This window comes from Acanthochromis polyacanthus, chromosome 2 (assembly GCF_021347895.1).
Source record: "Acanthochromis polyacanthus isolate Apoly-LR-REF ecotype Palm Island chromosome 2, KAUST_Apoly_ChrSc, whole genome shotgun sequence".
In the NCBI taxonomy this organism is placed as follows: domain Eukaryota; kingdom Metazoa; phylum Chordata; class Actinopteri; family Pomacentridae; genus Acanthochromis; species Acanthochromis polyacanthus.
Window position 1 is genome coordinate 35,479,494 of NC_067114.1, and position 25,842 is coordinate 35,505,335.

The 25,842-nt window shown below is 39.5% G+C and overlaps 2 protein-coding genes across 4 annotated transcripts in view; one reads left to right on the forward strand and one right to left on the reverse strand.

Moving 5' to 3' along the window:
* Positions 1-2,502, reverse strand: part of LOC110965115 (dnaJ homolog subfamily A member 2) — a 29,213-nt gene extending 26,711 nt beyond the window's left edge. For 2 of the 3 annotated variants that reach the window (XM_051960522.1, XM_051960523.1), the window contains exons 1-2: positions 2,323-2,502; positions 1,002-1,061 (exon numbers count right to left, since the gene is read on the reverse strand). In XM_051960522.1, the coding sequence (XP_051816482.1) occupies positions 1,002-1,061; positions 2,323-2,400 (138 nt within the window). In that variant the 5' untranslated portion in view covers positions 2,401-2,502. The remainder of the gene's footprint in view (positions 1-1,001; positions 1,062-2,322) is intronic. The other variant, XM_051960517.1, reaches the window with a different exon arrangement.
* Positions 2,503-7,018: 4,516 nt separating this feature from the next.
* The window catches only part of chsy1 (chondroitin sulfate synthase 1), a 51,642-nt gene continuing 32,818 nt past the window's right edge, over positions 7,019-25,842 (forward strand). Inside the window, exons 1-2 of the mRNA XM_022214045.2 lie at positions 7,019-7,761; positions 14,504-14,999. Of these exons, the coding sequence (XP_022069737.1) occupies positions 7,451-7,761; positions 14,504-14,999 (807 nt within the window). The 5' untranslated portion in view covers positions 7,019-7,450. The remainder of the gene's footprint in view (positions 7,762-14,503; positions 15,000-25,842) is intronic.

Consider the following 25,842-nt stretch of genomic DNA (forward strand, 5'->3'; position numbering starts at 1 on the left):
TAATATTCACAAGAACCAGTGAATTCAACTGTGCTGATGTTAATAATCAGCAAAAGTACAAGTGTTTATACACCACACTCTCTACCATGAACCAGTCATTAGTCCTGGTTTTCAGAATTGCAGCATACTTCCATTACACAAATCAAAAAACATTAAGGCAATTTAACTGAACATGAAACACTAAAGCTTGTAATTTTACTGCAGAGTTTGACCAGTCCCTCTTTGTCATCTTAAAGATTCAACAAAAGTTACATGTCTAACATACTTTTCCTGGAAAGTACATGCTCGGTAGCACAGTCTTTTCCCAAATTAAATTGTTCTCACTATTATAATTTCCACCTACAGGCTCAACTCTCTGAAGTTGCCATTTTCCCGTTGCCAACAATGACCTCCTGCTGAGAAAATGACGTTCTGCCATATGGGGAATGATGGAATAGGGGCCCATAATTCTTTGCACTCTCACTAATATTCCAGAAACGCCACATTAAAAGCTTAATGAGAATATTATGTCGAGCTGCGGTAGGTCTGTGATAGTACTGTAGGGGGTTCAGAAAATTCAACTGCATATTAAAAACAAATTAAACAGTGTCAGTACCTAATACTAGAAACTAACACTAATCAACTGCAAAAGAAAAATCAAACTGAAAAAGAAAGTACTTTTGTACCACACACAGTTGTAAAGAAAATAAACTCACCAGCCACTGTATTAGGAACACCAGTGAAATCAAATGCAATCCAATACAGCAGCTCTGACATAAATTCTACTTTTACAATTCTTCTACACTTTTAGTTTCTGATGACACCTATTTAACAGCGTCATCATAAGAATAATTCTCCTAAATATTTATTCATAAGGCTGTAGTGGGTGGCCGGAATTTCCAATGATAAGTATTCATTGCACTTTAAAAATAGTTTAAGAAAAGTGATAAGCATGGAGTCACAGAAACAGGCAGTCCACATCTCTGCTGAGGAGTTTCAGTCTAAATGTGGACAGATCTTACCTTGTCTCCAGCATTTGGGTTCTTGTCAGGATGATATTCTTTTGCCAGTTTCCGGTATGCCTGGAGTACAAAAACGGATCCTTATGAGCCAATATCTAATATCTTAGAGCTGATATCTTTCACATCATGTTCGTGCGGTGCTTACTGGAATCACACATGACGCAAACACATATGAAGGCTGCTTATCAACTGTTTACGCAACCACACGTGCTCCAATTGAGGAAACTCGATGTTACAGCCGGCAATACACGACCTATGCCGCCGATAAGCTTTTCAAGAAGATTTTTCCCCCAATGGTTAACAGTTAAACGCTTTCCTAATGTAACACGTGTTAGTCATCAACTATAAGTATACAATACCCGGAATTACCCTATTGTAAAAAAAATGGCTGTTCAAAATGTCTGACAATTTTACTGCTAACGCTAAGGTAAACGTCCCTATGCTAATTAGCACTACTTGCTAACACTATTGATAGAAGATATGATTCAAACAAAAATATTATAGCGTTGGCCAACCCTTCTATTACGGCTAACCAAAAAAAACTGACAACGGATAACAGTTAGCAAATGATTGGCCAGCAGAAACATGTAAACTTAGTCACAACTAAGCTAGCTAGCTAGCTAGCTAACAAGGGGATAGCGTAATGCCAGATAACACGCGGTGTGTAGTCAGCTAGCTGTTGTAAAGTCTGTATGAAACATTAACTTGACACCAGTGGACGTGATAAACATCTAAGAACAATGTCAGTAATCGATGACCCTGCTTACTGACACATCAAGTATCTGCCCTTATGAATACACCCGCTAATCTACAGACCAGTGCTCATCGAAACTCAAGCCATGTTTTTGTAATTAATTTTAGTCGCTTTATATAATATCCGTGTGTCAGTGAGCTGATAATAGTTTCCATCCTTAGATAAACACAAATTACCTCTTAGCAACCTTCCCCAGACTTGGCTAGCTAGTAACGCCACAAACACCTGAGCTAAAGCTACCGTGAGGTCAATGGTTCGGTTCGTACAAGCTAGTTAACCCAACCTCACTTAATAAGTAATAAGTGTTTTCTTAAAAACAATAAAACTATCAGGTTGGCCGTAACTGACCAGCAAACAGAAAACACCCGATCAATAAACGCCACAGCCACAGAGTCACATGAACACCCAGGCCGGTTAACGTGCTCGTTTACCAAGCTATCCTATTCACAGCTAACATTAGCTAGCTACGCATAGCAACGCATTTCCTGATTGTGGCAACATTTTGAACCTCTGCGTAGAAACGTGCTGTAGTTTCAGAGTTTCTTCAGCCTTTTTCTGTGTAATTACCTTCTTCAGTTCATTTTCAGATGCGGACGGAGACACTCCAAGAAGGTCGTATAGTTTTGTATCGGCAACGTTCGACATGGTGTTACTGTGGATGTTGCTTCAGCGGGGAGGTGGATGGACAAAGAGAAGGAGCCGGTGGAAAATGTTTTGCTTGCTTGGTATCTCACTTTCCGGTTAGACGCTCTGAGTGTCCGTTGCTGCCTCCAGGCGGTTAGTAGTAGGAACTACTGCTGGCACATCGATGGCTCAGTTCTGCTTTGTATGACGCAAGCAGTCAAAAGTTTGGACACACACTTTCTCATTTATTTTTTCTTTATTTTCATGAATATTTACATTGTAGATTCTCACTGAAAGCATCGAAATTATGAACACACATGGAGGCATGTGGTAAGCAAAAAAAGTGAAATAAGCCCAAGTACATTTTATAATTTAAATTCTTCAAAATAGCCACCCTTTGCTTTGATTACTGCTTTGTACACTCATATCATTCTCTTGATGAGCTTCACCTGTTGTCACCTGAAATGGTTTTCCAACACTCTTCAAGGAGTTCCCAGAGATGGTGAGCACTTTTGCCTTCACTCTGCGGTCCATGTCATCCCAAACCCTCTCAGTTAGGTTTAGGTCAGGTGACTGTGGAGGCCAGGTCAAATGACACAGGACTCCATCACTCTCCTTCTTGGTCAAATAGCCCTAACATAGCCTGGAGGTGTGTTTAGGGTCATCGTCCTGTTGAAAAATAAATGATGATCCAAAAAAGCGCAAAATCTGATGGGATGGCATGTCGCTGCAGGATGCTGTGGTAGCTATACTGGTACAACATGCCTTCAATTTTGAAAAAAAAACCCAAAAACCTACAGTGTCACCAACAAAGCACCCACCACACCATCACACCTCCTCCTCCATGCTTCACAGTGGGAACCATGCATGGAGGAGACCATCCGTTCATGGATACGCCTTCTTTGTACATCCCCTTAAGCCAGCGTCTCTACAAATGATATTCAATCAACTTATTTCACTTTATCAATGGGGACCTGAGAGGGATAAACAAAGCAAAAAGCAAGGGAGCTCCCTTGTTTTTTTGCTTTGTTCAGAGATCCTTTATCAATATATCTAATTTCCTCCTCAGCATTCACTGGCATTTCACGAGTGGAAACTGAATTCAGGCTATCCCTTTATGCAGATTAATTGTCATATGTCTCAGAACCTAATCTCTCAGTACCATCGATGCTATTGTTTTTGTTTTTTTTTTCCATAAATTTGGTTCAGGTTATAAAGATCATGTTTCCAAAAGTGAATGCTATCCTGTTAATGCTTCAGCACTGAAATCAGACCAGTCCCCTTCAGGCTGAGCTCCTCTGGCTTTGGTTATCTAGGAATCAATGTTCCAAGAAAATTAACCTCTCTTTTTTCTGGCAGTTTCTCACCTTTAATATCTAAAATCAAGTCTGCCCCTTTCACTCACAGGAAGAATTAACCCAGCTAAACTGAGATTTTTGCCTAAATTACTGTTTCTGTTTCAATGTCTTCCTTAATTTCGACTAAAAAGTTTCTTTAAACTACTGATGAGGATATTTTTAGTTTTTATGGTGTGGTAAGATGCCCAGAATATGCAATATAGTCCTCCAGAGATGTAAAGTGAATGCTGGACTGTATGTTCTAAATTTTCAATTTTATCACTAAGCATCACATATACATAAAATTTTATTCTGGTTCAAATCTTTTCATCCCCCTTGATGTAACTTGGAGGTGCATTCATGTGGCACATCTTATCCTATAGCACTGCTCACTTCTCCCATTCCCACTAATCCCTGTGGCTTTACCTGACATCCAGCACCATAATCACAGCATATTCGGATAGCGGTGATAAATGTCAGACTTTTCCCTGTAACCTGACTTATATGTTTTACTCATATTCAATGATCTTTTTGTTTTGGCAGAATTATTTCAATGTTGTTTCCTAAGTGCTTTCAGTCACTGTAAATGCTTCTCTCCATGTTGTCTTATTTGATTGTCCAGAAGATTACAACAGATACCGTCCTAAGCAATTGGATGTTGTCGTTTTCACTTCATTACTAGCAAGACGTCACCTTCTCCTTCTTTGGAAATCCACAAAGACTCCTTCCAGTACTCAATAGTTCAGGGATGTTATATCTTTCTTAAAAATCGAAAAGATTAGATATTCTTTGAGGGCTGATCTCGTTCTTAACTTTCTTCAGATCATTTCAATTCTTTTCATGTGATTGATGGAATAGAATTTAAAATCTTTCTTCTGACATACAAAGCTCTTAACGACCAATCTTTGTTATATCTTAAAAACATTATAGCACCATATTATCCAAGCAGAACTCTTCACTCTCAGACTGCAGGCTTACTTGTAGTTCCCAGAATCAGGAGCCTCTTCTGTGGAACCAGCTCCCAGTTTGGGTTTGGGAGGTGGACATCCTCTCTGTTTTAAGACCATGCTTAAAATCTTACTTTTTGACAAAGCTTATAGTTAGAGCTGACTCAGGTGATCCTGAGGGGGTCAGTTGGAGTCTGCATGTACGGGGGACAACTGACTTCCTCTTCGACTTCCCATAGTTATGCCCCTAGTTACACTGCCATAAGCCTAGGCTGCTGGGGGACCTCTCTTGATGCACTGAGTCCTTCTCTAATTACCCGTGTATTTATTATATATGCCATTATTGCATTGCATTCACTTTGTGTCCCCCTGTGTCCTTCTCTGAGTGTCCCTGGTCCCAGAGTTGAATGCTTCTAATCTGTGGTTGCTGTCCCACCAACTGGCTTAGTCTCCATCATGTCCACTGTGGGATGCTTCATCCATCTGACCTTCATCTAGCCCGCTATTTCCAGCTGCTCATTTCCATCAATCTACTGTGCATCGCCCTTACTATACATGATATGCTCATATACACACTGCTCGAATCCCACTGCTGTATATGCAGTATTCTTTATGCCAAAGCCTTACACCAGAACAGTAAATTTATTAAACACTTTTGATGTTGGCTTGCTCTGTATATCCCCAGTCAGTCTGTATTCATTATACATCACTTTTTATGTATCATCTATGTTTCTCATACCATGTATGTATGCCAATGTGTGCTATCTGTTATCCCCGTTATTGCAAATTTATTTAATAACGCCCCAATAAATGCATGATTTATATATTTACAATGCTGATGTACACAAACCTTTATCTTTAGAAACCTCTTGAAACAGAATATTGGATTTGATTTTTGCTTAATATCCAGTACACTATAATGAGAACTAATAGCTGTTCCTCTCTTTCTGCTAGCTCTGATCAGATAGGACAGTATTACCAAAGAACACAGTATTTACATTTGATATTGTCCTTTCTTGTATATTTTTTTAATGAAGAAACCTCTGTTCCTTAGAGTGTGTTTACACTGTATTTAATAGCCACTAGCTATAAATAATTTCTTCGTCTTTACATTCTGTGGACTACACAGTAGATCAGTGGTTGGCACTGTAACCCTGCAACGAGAAGATCCCCAGTTCATGTGCCAGCCTGGACCTGGGATCTTTCTGCATGGAGTTTGCATGTTCTATCTGTGCATGTGTGGCATGCATAAGTTTTCTCTGGTTTCTCCAGCTTCCTCCCACAGTCCAAAGACATGCTGAGATTAAGTGGTGATTCTAAATTGGCCGTAGGTGTGAATGTGAGAGTGCTTGCTTGTCTCTGTGTGTAGCCCTGTGGTAGACTGTTAAATGTTCAGCGTGTCCCCTGTCTTCATCCTAAGTCAGCTGGGATAGACTCCAGCCCATAGACTTTATATACAGTCTATGCTCCAGCCTCCCTGTGACCCTACAGAGGATTAAACAGTGTATAGATAATGGATGGATTCTTTCTTCTGTTGACACAGATAAACTTGACATTCATTTGATTAACATCTTTTTTTGTCATTGATTTCTGGGGATAAAGGGGCAGACATAATAAGACTTGTCTTCTTTCTGCTCCCTTTAATTCGTGTTTGGTGACTGTTGTATTTACATGAAACATTTTTTAAAATTTATTTTACAAATGAATGAAATAAAACAAACAAACAAACAACAAACAAACATGGACAGCCAAATCTGGCAGGAGCCACTATGCAAAAATAGAATTTCAAAAAGACAGGGTCACAATCAAGTCTCTTTATATACAGTCTATGGTTGACGTCCAGCGCTACAACCACATGAGGGAGCTGGAGGCCAGATAACGACCGTGCTGCATTTGGGGACGTTTACAATACTTTGAAATGACATAATTACATCATTAATACCATCAGTTGAATGGATACAATAACAGCAACAATTAACAAATTACACTAGTTATTAATGATTATCTTCTAAAACTAAATGCAATATCAGAACTCTGTTTATTGACTACGCATGTGCACGCATATCGTTAATTACTTTTGTGTTTTCAATTAGCAGACACTTCCAAGAACAATATTCAGTAAGAAAGATAGGAACAAGGACAAGCAAACTACCATGCAATTTATACATTAGAAACAACTGTGGCTGTTACTGTGGTTGAATTCACAAAAGCTTTGATAACTTCAACCCGAGTTTTTAGACAACTTGCTTAACGTTGAAGATTAGTCCAATGGTTTATGCTTGGCTTTCCCGTGGAAGTGAATGCAGCATCGTTAGGTCGAATGGCTTAAAGGATTCTTCGCAGCCAGCCAGTCAGAGCGTTTCTACGGAAACTCCATTGGGCCAAACCACTGTTAAACCCTTCGCGATCTGCGATTTCGACAGTCAGACATTCTTCCGATGGTGAGATAATGGCGAGAATGTGGCCGCTATTCAAGGCTAAGAAGAAAGCTGCTGCATTTGTCGATCGTTGTTGAGTGTGGTCCTGGTCGGTGGTGTTAGACGGCTCGATGAGAGGAGGAAGCAGCGACGGAAAGGTCCCGGTGGCGGCTTCAAGGATACTGCTGCGATGCTACGTAGGCATCTGAAAGAAAAGGGCTTTTCTACCATGAGAGAGTGTGTTTGAGACCAGAGGAACTCTATCGACATAGTTTCGGCTGTTTCCTGCTGGCTTTTTAAGAAATTGAGTTTTTTGTTTGCTTTTACAGTTACATTGAAGATAGACAGCAAGCTAGTGAAGTTTTGGGGAATGGCAGGTCGAAGTAGAAGAGCATGGTTTAGTGTTCTGCTGGGACTGGTTGTCGGGTTCACGCTGGCTTCCAGGCTCATTTTACCCAAGGCGACCGAATTAAAGAAGGCTGGACACAAACGAAAAGCAGACCCTGCTGGCTGTGGATTGAACGGGGGTCTCAGGAAGGAATACAGCGGAGCATTATGGCCACCGCAAGTTAACGGTTCGCCGGCGACCGAGAAGCCTGGCTCCAGATCCACTAATTTCTTATTCGTTGGTGTCATGACCGCCCAGAAGTACCTGAACAGCCGAGCCGTGGCAGCACACAGGTACGTGATGCTTTGTTCTCACATTTCCCGTTTAGCATTTTCTCAAAATGAAAGGTAACAATCTACTACTGATTTGAAGCAGTGGCATTTTATTTTTGCCCTCTTTATAAGCTCACATGGATAGAGACGGGCGATTAAAAAAACACATCAGAATCTGGTAGAATTGGACAGCAAGCTAGCAGCAGTTTTTTTTTCTACCCATCTTCAGCTTCTGCCATTGATTCACACCTATTGTCACCATCAAATTTCCCCAAGTGCGACAATAAAGTATATATTGATTGATTGATTGATCTAGCCCACTGTCTTTTTTTTCTGAAAAAGAAAAAAAAAATCAAATATTCAAGCCAGGTGCTACGTGACACATTTCACTTGATTCATATTTTATTTTCTAATCAATCAAACAACATTTAACAATGACTATGCAAAAAATATGTTTGAAGTGTCTTAAAATAGAAAAACTGATTTTCAGCCCTTCATTGAAGCATAATAGCCACCAATAACTATCTCAATTTTTTTCTGGGCATGATCCTACAAACATGGCCCACCTTTCTTTGGAAGTTTCTTTCTGCTTGGCAGAATTGTTCAAGCACTGCCAGGCTGGGTAAGGACTGTCAGTGCTTGAACAATTCCAGTGATCTTCCAGGTCAGAGACAATGTATTGGATTCAGGTTCAGATTTTGTTTTCTTGGCTTTATGTTTCAGGTTTTACCTTGCTGAAATGTAAACCTGCACCCCAACCTGAGTACTCTGGAAAATGTTTTCACATAGGGTTTCTCTGTATGTGTACTGAAAAAACATCCCCACCGCATAATGCTGCCACCACAGTGTTTGACTGTAAGGATGGTATCAGTGAGTTGGACCTCACATCCAAGACATACACAGTTGACATTTGTGGCCGGAATAATTCAGTCTTTCTTTTATCTGACTAGATTACTTTGTTTCTGATGGTGTCATAGTCATTTCAGGTGCCAGAAAGCAAACTCCCAATGCACTGTTCTATGCCTTTTAATCAGAAATGGTTTCCATCTGGCCATATATTTAATGCTTTTTAAAATATTTGATGATTAAAAAATGCCAACAGATACAATATTCTTCTGCGGAAAAACTAAGTAGTGGCCTTTGAAGCTAATATTGCAAGCTATGTGGAAATAATTTGGAGAGCGGTCAGTCCAAAGTCATGCTGAGGTTAATTAGTGATTCTAAATTGTCTGCAGGTGTGAATTTGAGTGTGCTTGTTTGTCTCTCTGGGTGGCTCTGTGATAGACTGTTGGCCTGTCCAGGGTGTCCCCTGCCTTCACCCTAGGTCAGCTGAGATAGACTCCAGCCTCCTATGAGCCTACAGATGATTAAGGGGTGTATAGAAAATAGATGGATTCTTTCTTCAGTTGCCACAGATGAACTTGATTGATGAATGTCCACCAGTCTCAAATATTGGCTTGCAGAAAAATTTGATCACTCTTGTATGCAAAATTCCTTCAAATGCAAATTCTCTGAAGGTTTGAACTGCCCTTTTAAAACCCTCCACCACATCTCAGTGGGATTTAAATCTCGGCTTTCGACTTGACCTTTTCGCAACCCTTCATTTCTTCTTACTGAACCAATCTTAGATGGATTTCCTAGTGTGCTTAGAGTCACTCTCTGCTGAAAAGTCTGCTTCCAGTTCACTTCAACTTTCAAAGTGCCTCACATTATCTTCATGCAGTCTTTGGTATGATGCCATAGTTGAATCAATGAATGCTGGCAGTCTAGTCACTGAGGCAGCAAACACCAAACCATAAAATTTCCACCATCGTGCCAAAATTGATGTGAGGTTCTTTCTGAAAAGCATTTAGTCTTTGCCCCAACATGTCAGCTGCTTCTGTGGCAAAACGGTTGTGTGTTTGAATAGTCTCCTCACGGTCTGCTCTAACGATCGTTTTTAACAACACGCCTTCCATGCAAATCAAATTTGTGCAATGTTTGTGTTGCCCATCTTCAACAATGGAATGAACAGAACCTGCTAAAAACAACCTATGCTGCAGACACTTAATCAAAGATCAGCATAATAAATGCATACTCGGATAACATTAAACTGTATTTTATTCATTTAACTGAAACGGTGCACATCAATCATAAACAGTATTTTGTGGTGTAATGTGAACTCAGTTTAATGAGCCAATTCCTGCCTGCCTACCTGCTGTCTCATGAACCAGCAGCACAGAGACAACAGTTAGTAAAACTATAATAACGTTGTGATTAATCCACGTTGACGCACAGGAAACTCATAGATAAAATTGGCTAGTTAATCACATTGACATACTCCCTATTACATCTCACTGTGACTGAAGATACCAAATTGGATAATGTAGCCTTTGATATGCAAAGCAGATTTTTAAGTACAGCTACATTATGCTTTTCATAGGTGTGTGTATATATATATAGCTTAATGTAAACCAACACACAGAAACCGCAGCTATGCTAACATTGCATGGTTACTCTTTGGCAAATATGGACATATCTATTCCTATAAGGCTTGCATGCCTGCAATATAGATGTGAATTACAGCGCCCTCCATAATTATTGGCAGCCCTGGTTAAGTTGTGTTCTAGAGTTTCTAATAAATTCATTTTTTTTTCTAAATAATATGCACAATGGGGGGATGGGGGAGGAAATCCAACCTTTAATTCAAGTGCATTTATTCAGTGGGGGAAAAAATCAGACATTAAGAAATGATTATTTTACATCAAATCGTGTGTGCCACAATTATTAGCACCCCTGATTTTAATACTTTGTACAACCCCCTTTTGCCAAAAAAAACCCGGCACCTAATCTTCTCCTATACTACATTTTAACAATTTTCAGTGTGCTTCTGCAATAAAAATAGAATTTATTTTAAGGTTTTCAATACATCTTAACCAGGGGTGCCAATAATTATGGAGGGCGCTGTATATATTTCAACCTGCTTTCAGGAATTTTACATGGCATAGCCAGGAGCTAGGCCAGTACCAGTGGACATGCACCAGTGTCATTGGGTTCTCAGTTAGGTCCACCCCACGCTCCTTTCCAGCTCCACTCTCTGTCAAATATGATCACTTCTGTCTCCAAAAAACACAAGTTGGTGATGACCAAATTCCAAAGTCCACAAATCAGTGTGAGACATCACTAAGACTACATCCAGCTTTTAAATACAGTCTGTGTCTTCTGGCAGGCCATTCCACATACTGGGATCACAGTGGTTAGAAGCAGCCTGGCTGTAGGTCTGTCACTGAACCCTAGGAGCTATGAAGAGATGACTACCAGATGACTTGAGGGAGTCGGTGGGTGCAGTAGCTCTCGGAGAAATAGAAATCATAGGACATTTTCACTCTTTTATATGTGCAAAGCTTCAACAGGAGATAAAAGCACTCCAATAGACTTATCCTTCAGTTTCTCTGTTTCATCAATACTGCTAGTAAATCTAGTTATGGAATAGGATACATGTAAGAGTCCCCTTTCCTTAGAGAAATTCTGAATATATTTAAGACCTTGTTATCCTATTGTAAGTGACCATGGTTACCAATGGTCCTGTGGAGGTAAATTTTAGAAAATCAATGGTAAATTATTTCTTTGGTGTTGGTGTAGAATTATAATTTGACTTGGGCAAGGTCCAGCTACGTTTTCTTGCAAATACCATAGATTTCAGCTGTAGTCTTCTGCAGGCATGTGATTAATAAAAAAAAACAAAAAAAAAAACAGACACCACCAACAAAACAACAGACGGAAATGAAAACCTTCTACCTCCCTTTATTTGAACTTTCATTACTCAATACCCGTAACACACACAGGTGATGCTGACGTTTGGATGGGGAAGACACTCCAAATGGTTTCAATTTAATTTAAGCTTTCAATTTAATTTGATTATGGGCCTAAAAAACAGTGATGGGATAGTGTCACAGGGGAAAGCAGAAGGCCTAAGCTGTACTGCTTTGAGGAGCAGTTCAAAAAGCACCCAGGTCAAAAGACTCCAGAGGTACATGCCAAAATAAGATAGGACAATCTGACCTATCAGTCCCTTTGGGTGATATGAGACCTGATTGCGCTTATCTTTACTCTGAAGTGTGCTACAAACTATTTATATCTGGATGTGGAAAACCATCACCAGATGCAGTAAGGGGACAGGGTTAATCGGATGGTAAATTGTAGAAAGAATTTTAGGATTGTTTTGATTCTAATTATAACTGAAAAGTGTGGAGGAACAGGCATTTCTGATTCCACTATTGTGCACAGTCAGATGCTCCAGAAAAATGTCATAGTGGACATGTAATTTAAACTTTCCTTTTCTTTCTGCTACACAATATTGTCTATAATTTGATAATTTTGTTATTTATCTTGGATGCTGTCTGGGGTTGACCTTTTTCTTGTTTGACTGGGGTAACAGTGTAAATAGTTGAACTAACTTTGAAGTTTGCAGCACCCTTTGGAATAATGCAGCAATTTTTAACAAAATGTTCTGTATCTTCAAGAAACATCAGACAGCTTTATCAACAAAATATGCACAATCAGTTCCAGTGTTATCACCTTATCTAGAAGGTGAGTGTAACCAGAGACATGCTGAGTAATATCCACAAGGTTAAAATACCTATGATAATATCTAATCGCGATTATAATGGACAATAAGTACAATTCTGTAAATTTACTTAGGAACAAGGGACATTGCTGGGGAAACTTGTATAAAGTTACCCTCAGCAGAGAGACTGGCTCCTGTGATGCTCACATGAATAAAGGACACCCACATTATGCCCCTACTAGCAAGAGCATTTGAGGACATAGTAGCAGTTCCAATGGAAGAGCTTTAATTTGCGGAGTGATCATCATTAATCGGAGTGATCATTAACATGTTAGAGGACAGTTCTGGAGTTTTTCAGTCTGGTCTCTAAGCATTTCCTGTAACATACTATAATGCAAGTTAGAGAGGATCTTCACCCTCTGCTGCAGCTCATCAAACATGCTGTGCTGACTTTTTGTTTAGACATTTCTAACAAAAATGTAAACTTCTTTTGTTTAAAACTCGGTTAATCAAGGATTTTCGGTGTTTCAAAAATTGACTCTGTTCAGCTTGATGAGTCAGTCCCATGGGACAATACACAAGTTGAATGTTTCCACTGGATGTGTTACCTGTTCACTGTCTACCTCAAGAATACACCAACTGAAATGCTTACTTCCAAGAGTTCGAAAGCCATGTGTCGCTGTTGTTTTTTGTTTCCTCTTAAGGAGTAAGTCAGTATAAAGTGGGGGGAAAAAAAACCAAAATTTTTCAAGGAGGGATGGGCCGTTTCTTTGCATTACATTCCCTTTAGTATGGTCTGACTCACTGGATGTAGGTTGTCTGCTACTGGCCGTTCATTTCAGTCGGCATTCTCCCCCTGTTCCACTACTTGTGTGTTACCATTTTCTTCACCCCAGAAAACAACAGAAGCAACCTCCAGGCGTCAGCCTGCCACACTAAAAATTAAACTAAAACTGAAAGTTTTGCAGAGGATTTGGACCATGCAGTATGGCAGCTCAGCTATTTTTTTTTTTTTTTGCTGGATTATCCATTTTAATCACAGTGCTCCCTGCGTGCAAATGTTTCACCACAACAATTCCACTCGGTACTATTTTGAAGAAACACCAAAGCTGCATGCTTCACTTAACCCCTTTTCATGATGGCTGTGATTTCTTTAAAGAAATGCAAATAAGCCAGAGCTTTTTTCCTCTAGAGCAGAATGATGGTTTGGTGCAGCCATACTGTTATATTCTGCAGAATTGGCAGGTGAAGCAAGAATAAGTTTAGTATCAACACACCAGGGTTTGTCTGCATTCAGTTTGTGGTGTATTTGCCTTCTATAGCTGTCTGTAGCAGCGTTGTGACAGCTCATCTCACTTGCACTTCATGAGTTTTACTGTAACCAGAGGCATACTTTTATGCTTCACGCTCATTTTCTCTTACGTTTCACATGTAACTGTAGTAATGGGTATTAAAACTTCCGTGCCACAGAGGTCACAGCTGTGCTGCTTAAGAATGTATGCAGTGTGACGCTTTAGAAAAATCCAGCTCACACAATTTACGACTTTACAAGGACATTTCTAACTGTATGCTAGGAAGCTGCACTGTATCCTGGCTAGGAGTATAGAAAGCAAACTGCACACATCAGGTAAAAACAAACTTAAACAGAGAAATATGGTGATACTGTAAACAAGCATTTGTCCAGCAGTAGAAGTGCTATTTATTGACAGGGTACTGACAGTGTCAAATGTAATAGTGTGACACAACTGATCAGTATTTCACCATAGCAGAGTAGGAAGTCTTTAACCACACAAAAGGTGATGTCCAGAGTGCTTTACTTGTATGTAGCACAGAGGGACATGAAATAGAGAAGTTTAACTATATAGTCATTTCAAAAGAAATTGGGAGTTCTACCTTAAGTTCACATTCACTCTGCAACAGATGATAAATTTGTGCTGTCCATCTCTGAAGAATCACTGGCTTCTGCGTGGCTTTAATGCTGCTGATGTCAATATCCAAAATAAATGACTGATTTGCATCTAAAAGTGGCCGACAGCACGCATATGGACCACATCTGCACACACAGACACCCAATGCCGTATATACACTGTAGTGTAGATTATTTTTACAGTCTTTATGAGGCTTTTACTATGTGGTATAAGCTGCAAAGTGTTAAATCTTCACAGTTGTCTGTTACCTGATGACTTTTTTTAACTTCATTTATTTCTGTCTTTACAGGACATGGGCACAGACAATTCCAGGTCACGTGGAGTTTTTCTCCAGCGAAGGCTCTGATACATCCATACCCATTCCCATAGTCGCTCTAAGGAATGTGGATGACTCGTACCCACCCCAGAAGAAGTCATTCATGATGCTTAAGTATATGCATGACCATTACCTGAACAAGTATGAGTGGTTCATGAGGGCAGATGATGACGTCTACATCAAGAGTGAAAAGCTGGAGAGTTTCCTGCGCAGCCTCAACAGTAGTGAGGCGATCTTCCTTGGCCAAACAGGAATGGGTGCCCGAGATGAGCTCGGGAAACTCGCCCTGGAACCTGGGGAGAACTTCTGCATGGGGGGACCAGGTGTCATCATGAGCCGTGAAGTCCTTAAAAGGATGGTGCCCCACATCCGAGAGTGTTTGCAAGAGATGTACACCACCCATGAAGATGTGGAGGTTGGCCGGTGTGTCAGGAGATTTGCCAAGGTTCAGTGTGTCTGGTCCTATGAGGTAAAGTGGTTTTATTTTGTTTCTGTCCCATATTTTTTATGTTCAAACACAGAAATTTCTGGACACAGAACCAACTAGATCCAAGACCTAAGAAAACATGATTCTCCATGATGTTTTTGCTTAAAACAATGAAATGTTGTTTGCAATCAACAACCACAAGTCATAAGACCATTTGCTAGTGTTGCTGCTGGCGTCCCACTAACTGGGTGTCTATATAAGAACATCAAGTATTGACTTACAAACTGCCCATGCCACAGATTTTGAAACTGAGGCAGTGTGGAGAGAGATGTGATGATGCAAACATACTGATATGATACAGATATGGAGGGAATTAAAATCCTATGAAACCCTCAAACTTCAGTGCAACTTTGTTGTGAATGAACATCCATAAAATCCACATATAAACCATACAAAAACAAGCACTCTTCACTTGCCAATCACAAGTTTCTTCACTACCATTACAAGGTCACAGTTGTGGAGTTTCTGTGTTGGCCTTGATGTGTAAGTGGCCTTTGACTTTTCTCAGTTTACAGAATAGCATTCCACAGGCTACTATGGAGTATTCTGCCACCATGTGCCCGTCATGTGCCATTTTCACTGCAAGCATTTGTTTTGTTTAGTTAAAACCTGGCAGTGTTTTTTTTTTTTTTTAGAAATAAATAAGCACAACACAAAATACAGGTAGGTCAAATATGAGTATTGTCTGAGACAAATGTAAGCTACAATATGGCTCTTGGCTTTTTATTTGTCAGCGTCCAACAGGTAACAGTCCTATTTCTCGAAAAGTTCTTTCCCTTTGCCTCTTTGTAGACGAAAGATGTAAGTCATGATTTCCGTGGAGTGTATGTGGTTGACAATTCTTATGAAAAGGTCCATAGTTGAAGGAGGTGTCTCTGCAATCAGCATTTGGTTAGGCCTATTTTGGATACAGCAGAGAAGATATATTAGAGGTAATCGTCGCTTTTACATAAAACTATAGGAGGAGCATATGAAGAAGGATGACACATCAATAATGATTGCCAAGCTCCTGGACAAAATTACATTACGACTCAAATTTTCCCAAGAAGGTCTAGTATATGGACATAGCCAGACTATGTGAGCATGCATTGATCCACACTACCTCCAGCATGGCAATGGAGTCTTAGTCATTTTGGATTTCTGCTCTGGTATTATAAAAACGTGTATCAATGACTTCCAACTGAAGTCCCAGTTCAGGAATTTGCACCCTCATATCCTTCTCCCAGTGTTTTCTGACATAATCAGTCAAATCTTCTTTCATTGATATGATGGCATTATATAATTTACCCACAATCCATTTTGTTCTCCTCTTTGTAGGCGCTTATGAAAAAAGAAAAAAAAGGGAGTCTTTAAAAAAAAATTTTTTTTTTTTGAAGTGATTTGTTTGCTTAGACATACACTACCAGGTTTTACAACACTCTAATTTTTTTCCATTTTGTTTTTGGAAATTATGCATGTGAATGTCTCATTGTACTCCGAATTAAAAGCATGGAACAAATTAAATAATTTAAAAAAAAATCAGTTTTGAAACCAAAATGTATTCTAAACTTTTGACACATCAAAGTAGCCACCGTTGGCAGATATAATAGCTGAACACACTCATGGAATTCTTTCCAAATGTAAATCAAATATTCTTCTGAAAATTCTTCCCAACTTTGTTGCAGAAGTTCCCATAAATGTGTGGCACTTTTAGGTTGCTCAGCTTTCAACCTTCTGTCCAGTTCATCCAAAACCAGCTTGATGGGTTTAAAGTCTGGAGACTGAGCTGACCACTCCATGTTTTCAAGCTTACAAACTTCTTTTTTCCTAAGGTAGCTGTGGCATAGCTTGGACTTATGATTTGAGTCGTCATCTTGCTGTAGGACAGGGGTCACCAACTATATTTGCCAGAGGGCCAGAATTTTACCGGACAGTCACTTTGGGGGCCGGACCCTCAAACAAAAATTAAATAAAAATCGAATTTTGGCATAACATTATTATTTGATGTTTATTTTTTCCATTTCATTACAAAACTGAAGGCATTTTTAGCCTTTATGAGTCAGTGCTCCGATCACCTGTACCACAGTCAACCACTAGGAGTGATAGAGATATTTTGCCTCATCTCAAGTCAACTTTATTCACAGAGCACTTGAAAAAGAAACACCACAGAAGTGACAGGAAAAGGCCTCTTAACACGGGTAAAATGGCACTCTCTAAGGCCACGAAACGAAAAGTTGATGTGGAAAACAGATCCTTTAATAATGACTGGACTGACTGCTTTAATAGTGTGGACTACATGATATTTTCTCTTTGATCCTCACAATTTTGGAATCCAGTCGCGGGCCGGATTGGACGGTTCGGCGGGCCGGATTCGGCCCACGGGCCGCCAGTTGATGATCACTGCTGTAGGATGAACCCCTGATCAACTAGGAACATACCAGAGTGTACTGCATGGTGCTGCTGAGTGCTGTGGTAGCTGTTTTGGTTCAGGGTACCTCTCACTCTGTCACTAACAATGGATCCAGCAAAACAGCTCCAGACCATCATGCTTCCTCCTCCATGTTTGACACTTGATGTCATGCACTGAGGAACAATTCTTTTGCCTACCCGACGGCATACATAAATCCTGTGTGATGGACCAAAAATTTAAAATTTTGATTCATCAGTTCACAATACCTCTTCCAGTCTTTAGTAGTCCACTGGTAGTGTTTCATGGCCCAGGCAAGCCTCTTTTTCTTATTCTGATGTCTTAGCAATGGCTTTCTTATGGCAAGTCAATTTGTCAAACCTGCACTTCAAAGTCTTCTCTTCACAGTAGAAACTGAGACTATTAAACTGTGCTTGAAGCTGTTGTCCTGTGAGCCAACTATCATACAAGCTATTGACTCTCAGGAACTTTTGTTCTGATTCTGTCATGACTTTGAGTCTTCCAGACCTCTTTCTGTCAGAGTTTCCCCCAGTTTCTGTGTTACACTATTTTCCAGTTTTGGGTAACCTTACCTTTTTTTTTTTTTTTTTTTAAAACCTCTGGCAGTTCACCACTTACCTATTTACCGTTTCAAGCTATTCATTAGACTTGAACTACTTGAATTGCTATAAAAAATGGAAAAATTGAAGCATTCTACAACTTTTTACTGGTAGTGTACATAATTTAAAGTATGCAATGCTCAGTGCTAATTCATGTGAGTACCTACACAAATACTAAGATCATATCAGTCAACATGTAATGTTGTTCAAAGATGGCAATTATCTGTGCAATATGTACTGGAGTGGAAAAGGAAGCAGTTTGCTTCACATTACTTCTCCTTCACTGTGAGGTTTGGCTGTAGCTCTGTTCTGTTTTTCAGCATGCCACTTAACAAGTTGCATTAATTTGACATGTGTAAATGTTGTCATTGGCGACCGTGAGAAAAGTTGAGATAATACTACTGATTAAGTCAGCCCTCTACAGCAGCCATATGTTGGGACAGAATTTTTAAAGAAATGTAATATACTCATCATGTCTTTTCATGTGTATGAGTGTTCCAACCAGATGGACATGTCGAGACATGGCTATGCCACAGACCAGATGGTCATATGACCAGTGTTCATGTGAATCAGGGCCCTTTGAAATTAATGTCAATTACACAGTGATGTGTAGATTTAATAAAGTGACTGTGATAGATAACAAAACAATCTGATCAGTGAATGATAAAATTAATCATCTTCAGGTGCGTTTAGACAGACTCACAGAGGAAATGGAGCAGAGTTAATTTTTTTTTTGTCCTTCAATGCAGCAAACAGTATGTAATGCAAAGTGTTTTGCAAGTTGCAAATATTTCCCTACAAACAAAAGGATGAATAGCATTTTTATGAGGCAAGCAATATGTTTTTATCCTTTTAGCTTATGTTTACAGTTGACACCAAAGACGCCGATTTTTCTACTAAAAATCACAGCACAGTTGTAGTTTGACCATGCCCAGCATAGAATAGTAAGAAAAAACTATGTTGAATGTGAAATAGAAATGTTAAATTGATTTATAAAGTTGAAAAACAGAGCTGCTACTCCAGGTATTGTTAAAGAGCTGATCAAAGAGGCTAAATAGTCATTTTTACTAGCCAGTACTCATGGTTTTAAGACAAGCTGTAAGCTACTGGGACAGGGTTCCTGTAGCAAAATGGGATGTGTAACCAAGCCTCAATAGCAGCTTTTGTCACGTGTCAATACAATAGCTTTATTTAGAATGCCTGTTGCAATCAATTTGTGTTATCGATTAATCAATGATTGATTGATAATGCTGCCGATTATCTATACACCGCTTAATAGAGGATTAAGCGGTGAATCCATATAGATATTTGCCAGTGGTGCTTCTTGTTGCCATGATAACCATGTCTCTCTATAATGATTGGTTACATCACCATGGTAGAAGTATTATGAGGTTATGGGACTTATTCCAGTGTGCAACCCTGGACAAAAGGCTGGTCTGTTACAGTGGCAATCAGTGCTTGAGCAGATGGGTTCAGTTCACAATTACGACATAGTCCACCTGGTGGGTTTGCTTCCAAACAGCTGTGACTGCCCTCATGAGCCAAAAAACTGTGAGAAAGTTTGTGTTGGGGAGTATACAGACAAGGTGAGGATGATCTCTGTCACTGCCAGTGCTTTCTCACACTGAGTTTTCCAGTTTTCTGTGGTTTGTGCTTCACCTTTCAGAGAGCCTGTACTTCTAGATCAGTTGGACTTGCTCATGCTGGTCTGATACACAGGAAGTCATCCACCCACACTCAAATGAGTGATGTCTCAACATGCCCTTATCTCTCTGTCTGTTTCTCAACCCAACACTATTCACAAATGGTCTCTGTCTCTTAAGTGTGAGAAACCAGTCTTGAGGTATTTTTCTGCACTGTAAATCCCCAATGCAATGTTGGGTTTTTGTTAGTCTCACATTTATAAATACAGCAACAAACATTGACAGAAATGCTACACAGCATCTTAAAAATCACAACAAAGAACATTCGTCCAGTGTCTATACACTGCTTAATCCCCTTCAGGGTTTTTTTGAGGGGTGGGGGGTTGTCCCGGCTGGAGCCTATCCCAGTTGACTTAGGCTGAAGGCAGGAGACACACTGGACAGGGAAGGCCATTTTATCGCAGGGCTACACAGAGAGACAAACGAGCACTTTCACATTCACACCTATGGGCAACTGAGAATTATCAATTAACCTCAGCACGTTTTTGGACTGTGAGAGGAAGCCGACGTACCTGAAGAAAACCCACACATGCACAGGGAGAACATGCAAACTCCATGTAGAAAGATCCCAGGCTGGGATGGTACCAACCACCTCACTGCTGTGCAGCCCTTAAAGAACAGAATGTCTCATACTATTTGCTCTAAAAATGGATCTGTTGTTTGTAGGTTACATAGTCATTGCATCAGAAAATCACTACTTTGCAGAAAATTACAAATGAAGTAAAAATTTTGCTGGATAAATGGTCGAAAAATGTACAAAAGTTCAGATATAAAAGAAACTCACTCTGCTTGTGCTTTTGGACCTCAGTTAAAATTTTACCCTTCCTGCAGATCTTTCAAAGAACAGAACAATTTAATCTTAAAAATCACTTTTATTTGGAAAAACTGGCCATAGCAACTAAATAATCTGTTTATACAGTTTAAACATACTGTTCAAGTTGACCAGCAGATCCAAATTGTTTACTACGTATTCATTCTAGGGTACTTGGGGGCCCAGAGTGCAAGTCAACAGCACTAACAATCTCTGGATGACCAAAGAATGTAACCTCAGTTTTGTTGCTATTGAGGTTTAAGAAATTCAGGTGCATGCATTGTTTGCATCCTTTAAACAGAGTAGCAGAGGCTGCATGAGGGTTTGTGTACATGGATCTCAGTCCTAAGTAAAACTGTGTATAATCTTCACAATGTTAAAAATGATTGTTATATTTTCTAGAAATGGATCTTGCAGGGAGCAGATTTATTCAGGAATGGACCCTGGAGGGACCTCACAGGTGAGGTGAGCAAGTGAGTTTGAAAACTCACCAAGGCTTACAGAGCAGCTTCTGTTAAGTTTGGCTTGAAGCAGAGCAAGCAGTGCCTTGGATACTTGCACAATATGCCAGGCGAGACAGCAGGAAACTAAACCATTCTGGCCATTTTCCTCTGACCGCTCACATCAACAAGGCTACTCACCGGATGTTTTTTGTTGTTTTGCACCAGTCCGAGTTAATCCTAGTGGTTTTTGTGCTTGAAAGTCACCAGAGATTCGCAGTTTTAGACGCACTCAAACCGGCCCTTCTGGCATCAGCGGTCATGCCATGGTGAACTAAGATCATGTTTTTCCCCATTCTCATAGTTAATATGTGACCGAGGTTCTGGACTTATAGCTGCAGAATTTTCTGCTTTATTGCTACATGACTGACCAATTGCATGAAATATACAGATGTCACTGACTGATTGCATGAAATATACAGATGTCACTGATAAATTATTTTATGACTGTATTTCTTCAGAGAAAAGCAAATTGTACACACTGCACTGAGAAGCTATATATTTTGCACTGTGTACACTATGTACTGATTCTCTACACACATATTTGCACTTAGAATAGCTGCAGTTTTTTGTTTTGTACAAATGGAGCCCATCAGATAGTGCAGCTAGCACACATTGCACTTCATAATGTTTTATTATTATACTGATAATGAGAAAATTGACCTTTCCTTCTACATCTGTCTAGTGTGTGTGTGTCTGTTGTTTCTTGTTGTGGAGTGCATGCAGACAGCCCAGTATGTGGTTAGTGTGTATTTTCAGACATCCTGTTTCTACCACTCTGTGCTGGTCCTCAAGCTCTTCTAGGAAGTGCATTTGCTACTAAAAGTAGGCTCTGCTAGCAAGGCCCAATGAGTCAATAAATGTTTGTGCTCATGATTCAAAAATAAACAGAAATGGGAGGCAATGGTGCTAAATTAGCATAAATTATAGCTTTGTAACATGAAGTGCGGGCAGTGTGTGACTGCAGCACCAGTGAACTGGAATTCAGAACGGTGACATTTCAAGTTAATGTGACAGATTGCATGTTTTGAAGCAACTCCTGAAACTTCTTGAAAGCATTTGTTACTGTGGGTGATCTTTTCTGTTTTCTGTATTACATGTCTCATTTGGGAATTTGTTTTATCTACCAGTAGATGACACATTCCCCTGTCACACTATGTAGCATGTGAAACTGCTCTTATTATATTATTGTTATTACTGTTATTATATGACCAACATGTACAGGGTCTAGATTTTAATATAAATGAGATTGAATTTTTCGAATTTTAATAAATTAGAAAATGCAAATAGCAATAAACACATATGCCCATCCCTCCCCCCAGCCCAAAAGAGTTGTGCATTCCAGAGATATAAACACAGAACTGTACCACAAGAATCAGTTGGTTTTAGATGGATAAGACAAAAAGGTTGCCACATTCTATCAAAGACTGCTGACTGAAATTCAGTTCAATTTCGTTTATATAGCGCCAATTATAGATCAAATTGTCTTAAGATGCTTTACAGAAAACCATGTGCCTGAACCCCTAGAGCAAGCCCTAAGGCGACAGTGGCAGGAAAAAAAACCTCTTTTACAGGAAGAAGCCTTAAGCAGAACCCGGATCTTGATATCCATCTGCCTGCCTGAGAGGGACAGAAGAGGTAGAGGGCGAGGGAGAGGTGGAGGGGGACAGTACTTGATAGAACCAGTATATCTGATCTTCTCCATACTTACCAAGTTGGTGATCTCTTTGTTGTTGTTATTGTGAGGGAGTAACAGGTTATGTTTAATGGCTAGAATGGCACAGTTTGGGTATGGTGAAATATTGCATGCATATATATATATATATATATATATATATATGTATGTGTGTGTATGTATATACACACACACACACACACACACACACACCGGAGAAGCAACTGAATATATCAGACCAGCATTTGTTTAGTTTTGGGCAGGACCAGAAAAGGAGTCCTGGGGTGCTCTCTGCTGATTTACATTTAGGGGACATAGGAGAAACAGAAGGGTAGAAAGAGTGTAATTTGGTGCAGGAGTGGTGTAGTCTGTCTATGTGTTGTAAAAAATCAAGTAGTGGAGACTTTACCTGGGTAGGCATGTTGCCAGTACATTAGTGCCCTACAGTTTGCAACCCAGTAAATATGCAGGAAGTTAGGCAGTGAGAGGCCTTCTACCAATTTGGGTTAGTTATGTGTTGTTTAGAAATATGATGCACCTTGAAGCCCCATGCGAAGGGAAAAACAGAGTTTAGAAATTTGAAAAAGGCAAATGGTATAAATATGGGTAATATTTGGAAGAGGTAAAGAGTCCTTGGGTGTGTACTTACAATGTACTTTCATTCGATCTGGTCGAAGGCTTTCCTGGCGTCAAGTGCAATAATGGCAATTTTTCAATCTTTTTCATGTCCAGAGTACATTATGTTCATCAAACGTATAATATTAAAAAAGGAATATCTTCCTGGAATGAATCCATTTTGATCATGATGAATCATACTTGCAATACACTTATTGAGTCTAATCACAAGGATTTCATTAAAAATCTAAAGGTTGCATCCAAGTAGTGCAATACGGCATTAGGAAGCTGGGTTGGTATCATCTTTGTCCTTTTTAAGATCAGAGAATGTGGGCTGAGTATAAAGAATCAAAAAGCCAGCCTGTTGCAGTTGAATTGTCAAAAATTTTCAATGGTATGAATGCAATCTTGTCTGAGAATGCTTTGTAAAACTCTGTGTTGAAGCCATCCGGGCCAGGGGTCTTTCCACTAGGGAAAGAACGAATAGCTTCTGAATGGCAGAATGGCAGTTATGTTTGCATACAGGGTAGCTGAAGTGCTAAGTTTAGGCAAATGAAGGGTATGGAGGAAATCCAAATTTGTGTGGGGTCAGTTGAAGTCTTAGAGGTGTGAATGTCCTCATAGAATGCACGAAGACATTCATTACTTTCTAATGGGTTTGTCAGAATGGTTCCTGTTTTAGTTCTAATTTCAGGAATCGCCCTGCTAGCCGTCATACTTTGAAGTTGATGTGCGTGTACTTTGTCTGGTTTTTCGGCTAGTTCAAAATGTTTTTGTTTAACCTTTAAGAGTGTTGTGCTCACCTGGTGAGAGAGAATCTAGTTATATTTGAATTTTAGCTTAAAATTTCAATAAATACAGAGGTTGCACCAGATTAAGTTATTTTTGAGAGCTGACAACTATGCTGTGACATCAGCCATTTAATTATTTCTGTCTTCTTTTTTTTTTTTAGATTTGGCCTCATAGGCAATAATATTACTATGCCAGGATTGAATTAGAGATATCAAAAGTGTCATTATGAGAAACATGGTCTGTTATTGAACTGACTATATGTCATAAAGGGTTAAATCGCTAATCATAAATGGGTTTAGTGATACCAAAGTTTATTTTACTTCTGCTAGGCTGTGATCGGAGATTAAGATGTTCTGGTATTTGGAAGAAATTATGTTAGAGGATAGTTTGACATCTGTAAGGAAATAATCAATTCATCTGTATGACAGTTTTCAGGCGGAATTAATAGCTGTAGGCATTGAGTGAGAGCTGAAGTAATCATTCACCATTCAGACTGGCTGGTCAGGCATGATGCTGGACCTGCAGCTGTATACCTGCAGAAGCTTGCCTCGTGAAAAATGATCATTTAACTTTGTAGTTGTTGGCCAAAATGGCAAAAGGATCACAGTACACGGCTGGAAGAGTAGACCAAGTAAACACACTGGAGGTGGAGTTCACAGCAAAATGTATTGCAGTTTACCAGGTTAATCACAATTCTTGGCTAGAGGCCATCAGGTTGGCATACACCAAGCAAAGTACAGTGAAAAGAAAAAGCATGTTAACCCTTTACGTTACCCAACACCTACTGAGTTTCTGAAGGTTAATAGCCACATTGTTTCAATTCAATAAAATCTTATTTCAACTCAATTTTATTCATATAGTGCCAGTTACAGGTCAAATCGTCTCAAGACGCTTCACAAACCCATATGCCTGAAGCCCCAGAGCCTGTAGTACCTTCTCCTCAATGACAGGTGTCAGGTTGGATTTAATTAAAACTTAGTACTGACTTCAGTTCATTTGATGTCTAATCATTAAAATGTGATGTGTTTGTGTCTGTCACTCACAGTGACATACAAATGAATGTTTATTTCATTCATTCCCGTGCCAAAACTCGTCCACGCAATGTTGATTATCCCTATCAGAACCTAGTAAATCTCTGTGTCAGTATAAGAGTGTTAGTCTGGTCTCTTACTATTGTTTTATGTCAACTAGCACTTATTGGTTTGCCAGAGCTGAAGAGACAACTGTAGCAGCGAAGACGGAGTAGGCCAAGACAGCTGTAGGGTGGAATCTGAGGAGCAAAAAAGTAGGTAGCATTATAAAGAATTCTACTACTACTTTGGATAAGAAAAGAAATTCAGCCCTGAAAGGAAGGCTTACAATTGAAGAAAGAAACTGATTAACTTCGAGAGATAAACATGATGAGAGCCTTTGTAATTACTCTCATTGCCCGAGGAGGGAGACAAGAGTTCCACACTGCAGGTTTAACAGTTGGAATGATTGTCGTCGTGCTCTGTATTACAACCATGTTTATGGAATTAGACTCATTGAAAATCACAGGTGTACTTTCTAACTCATGTGTCATTGATTAGAGTATTTTGCTGGATTAGGTTTCTACTTTGAGGTCTGTGTTTTCAATATTGTCTTTATAAAGTAGTTGTTTTTGATTGTTTATAAGTGAAAATACTCAAATTGTCAACTCTAAAATTATGCATCTGTGAAGAAGTAATATTATTTGGAATCA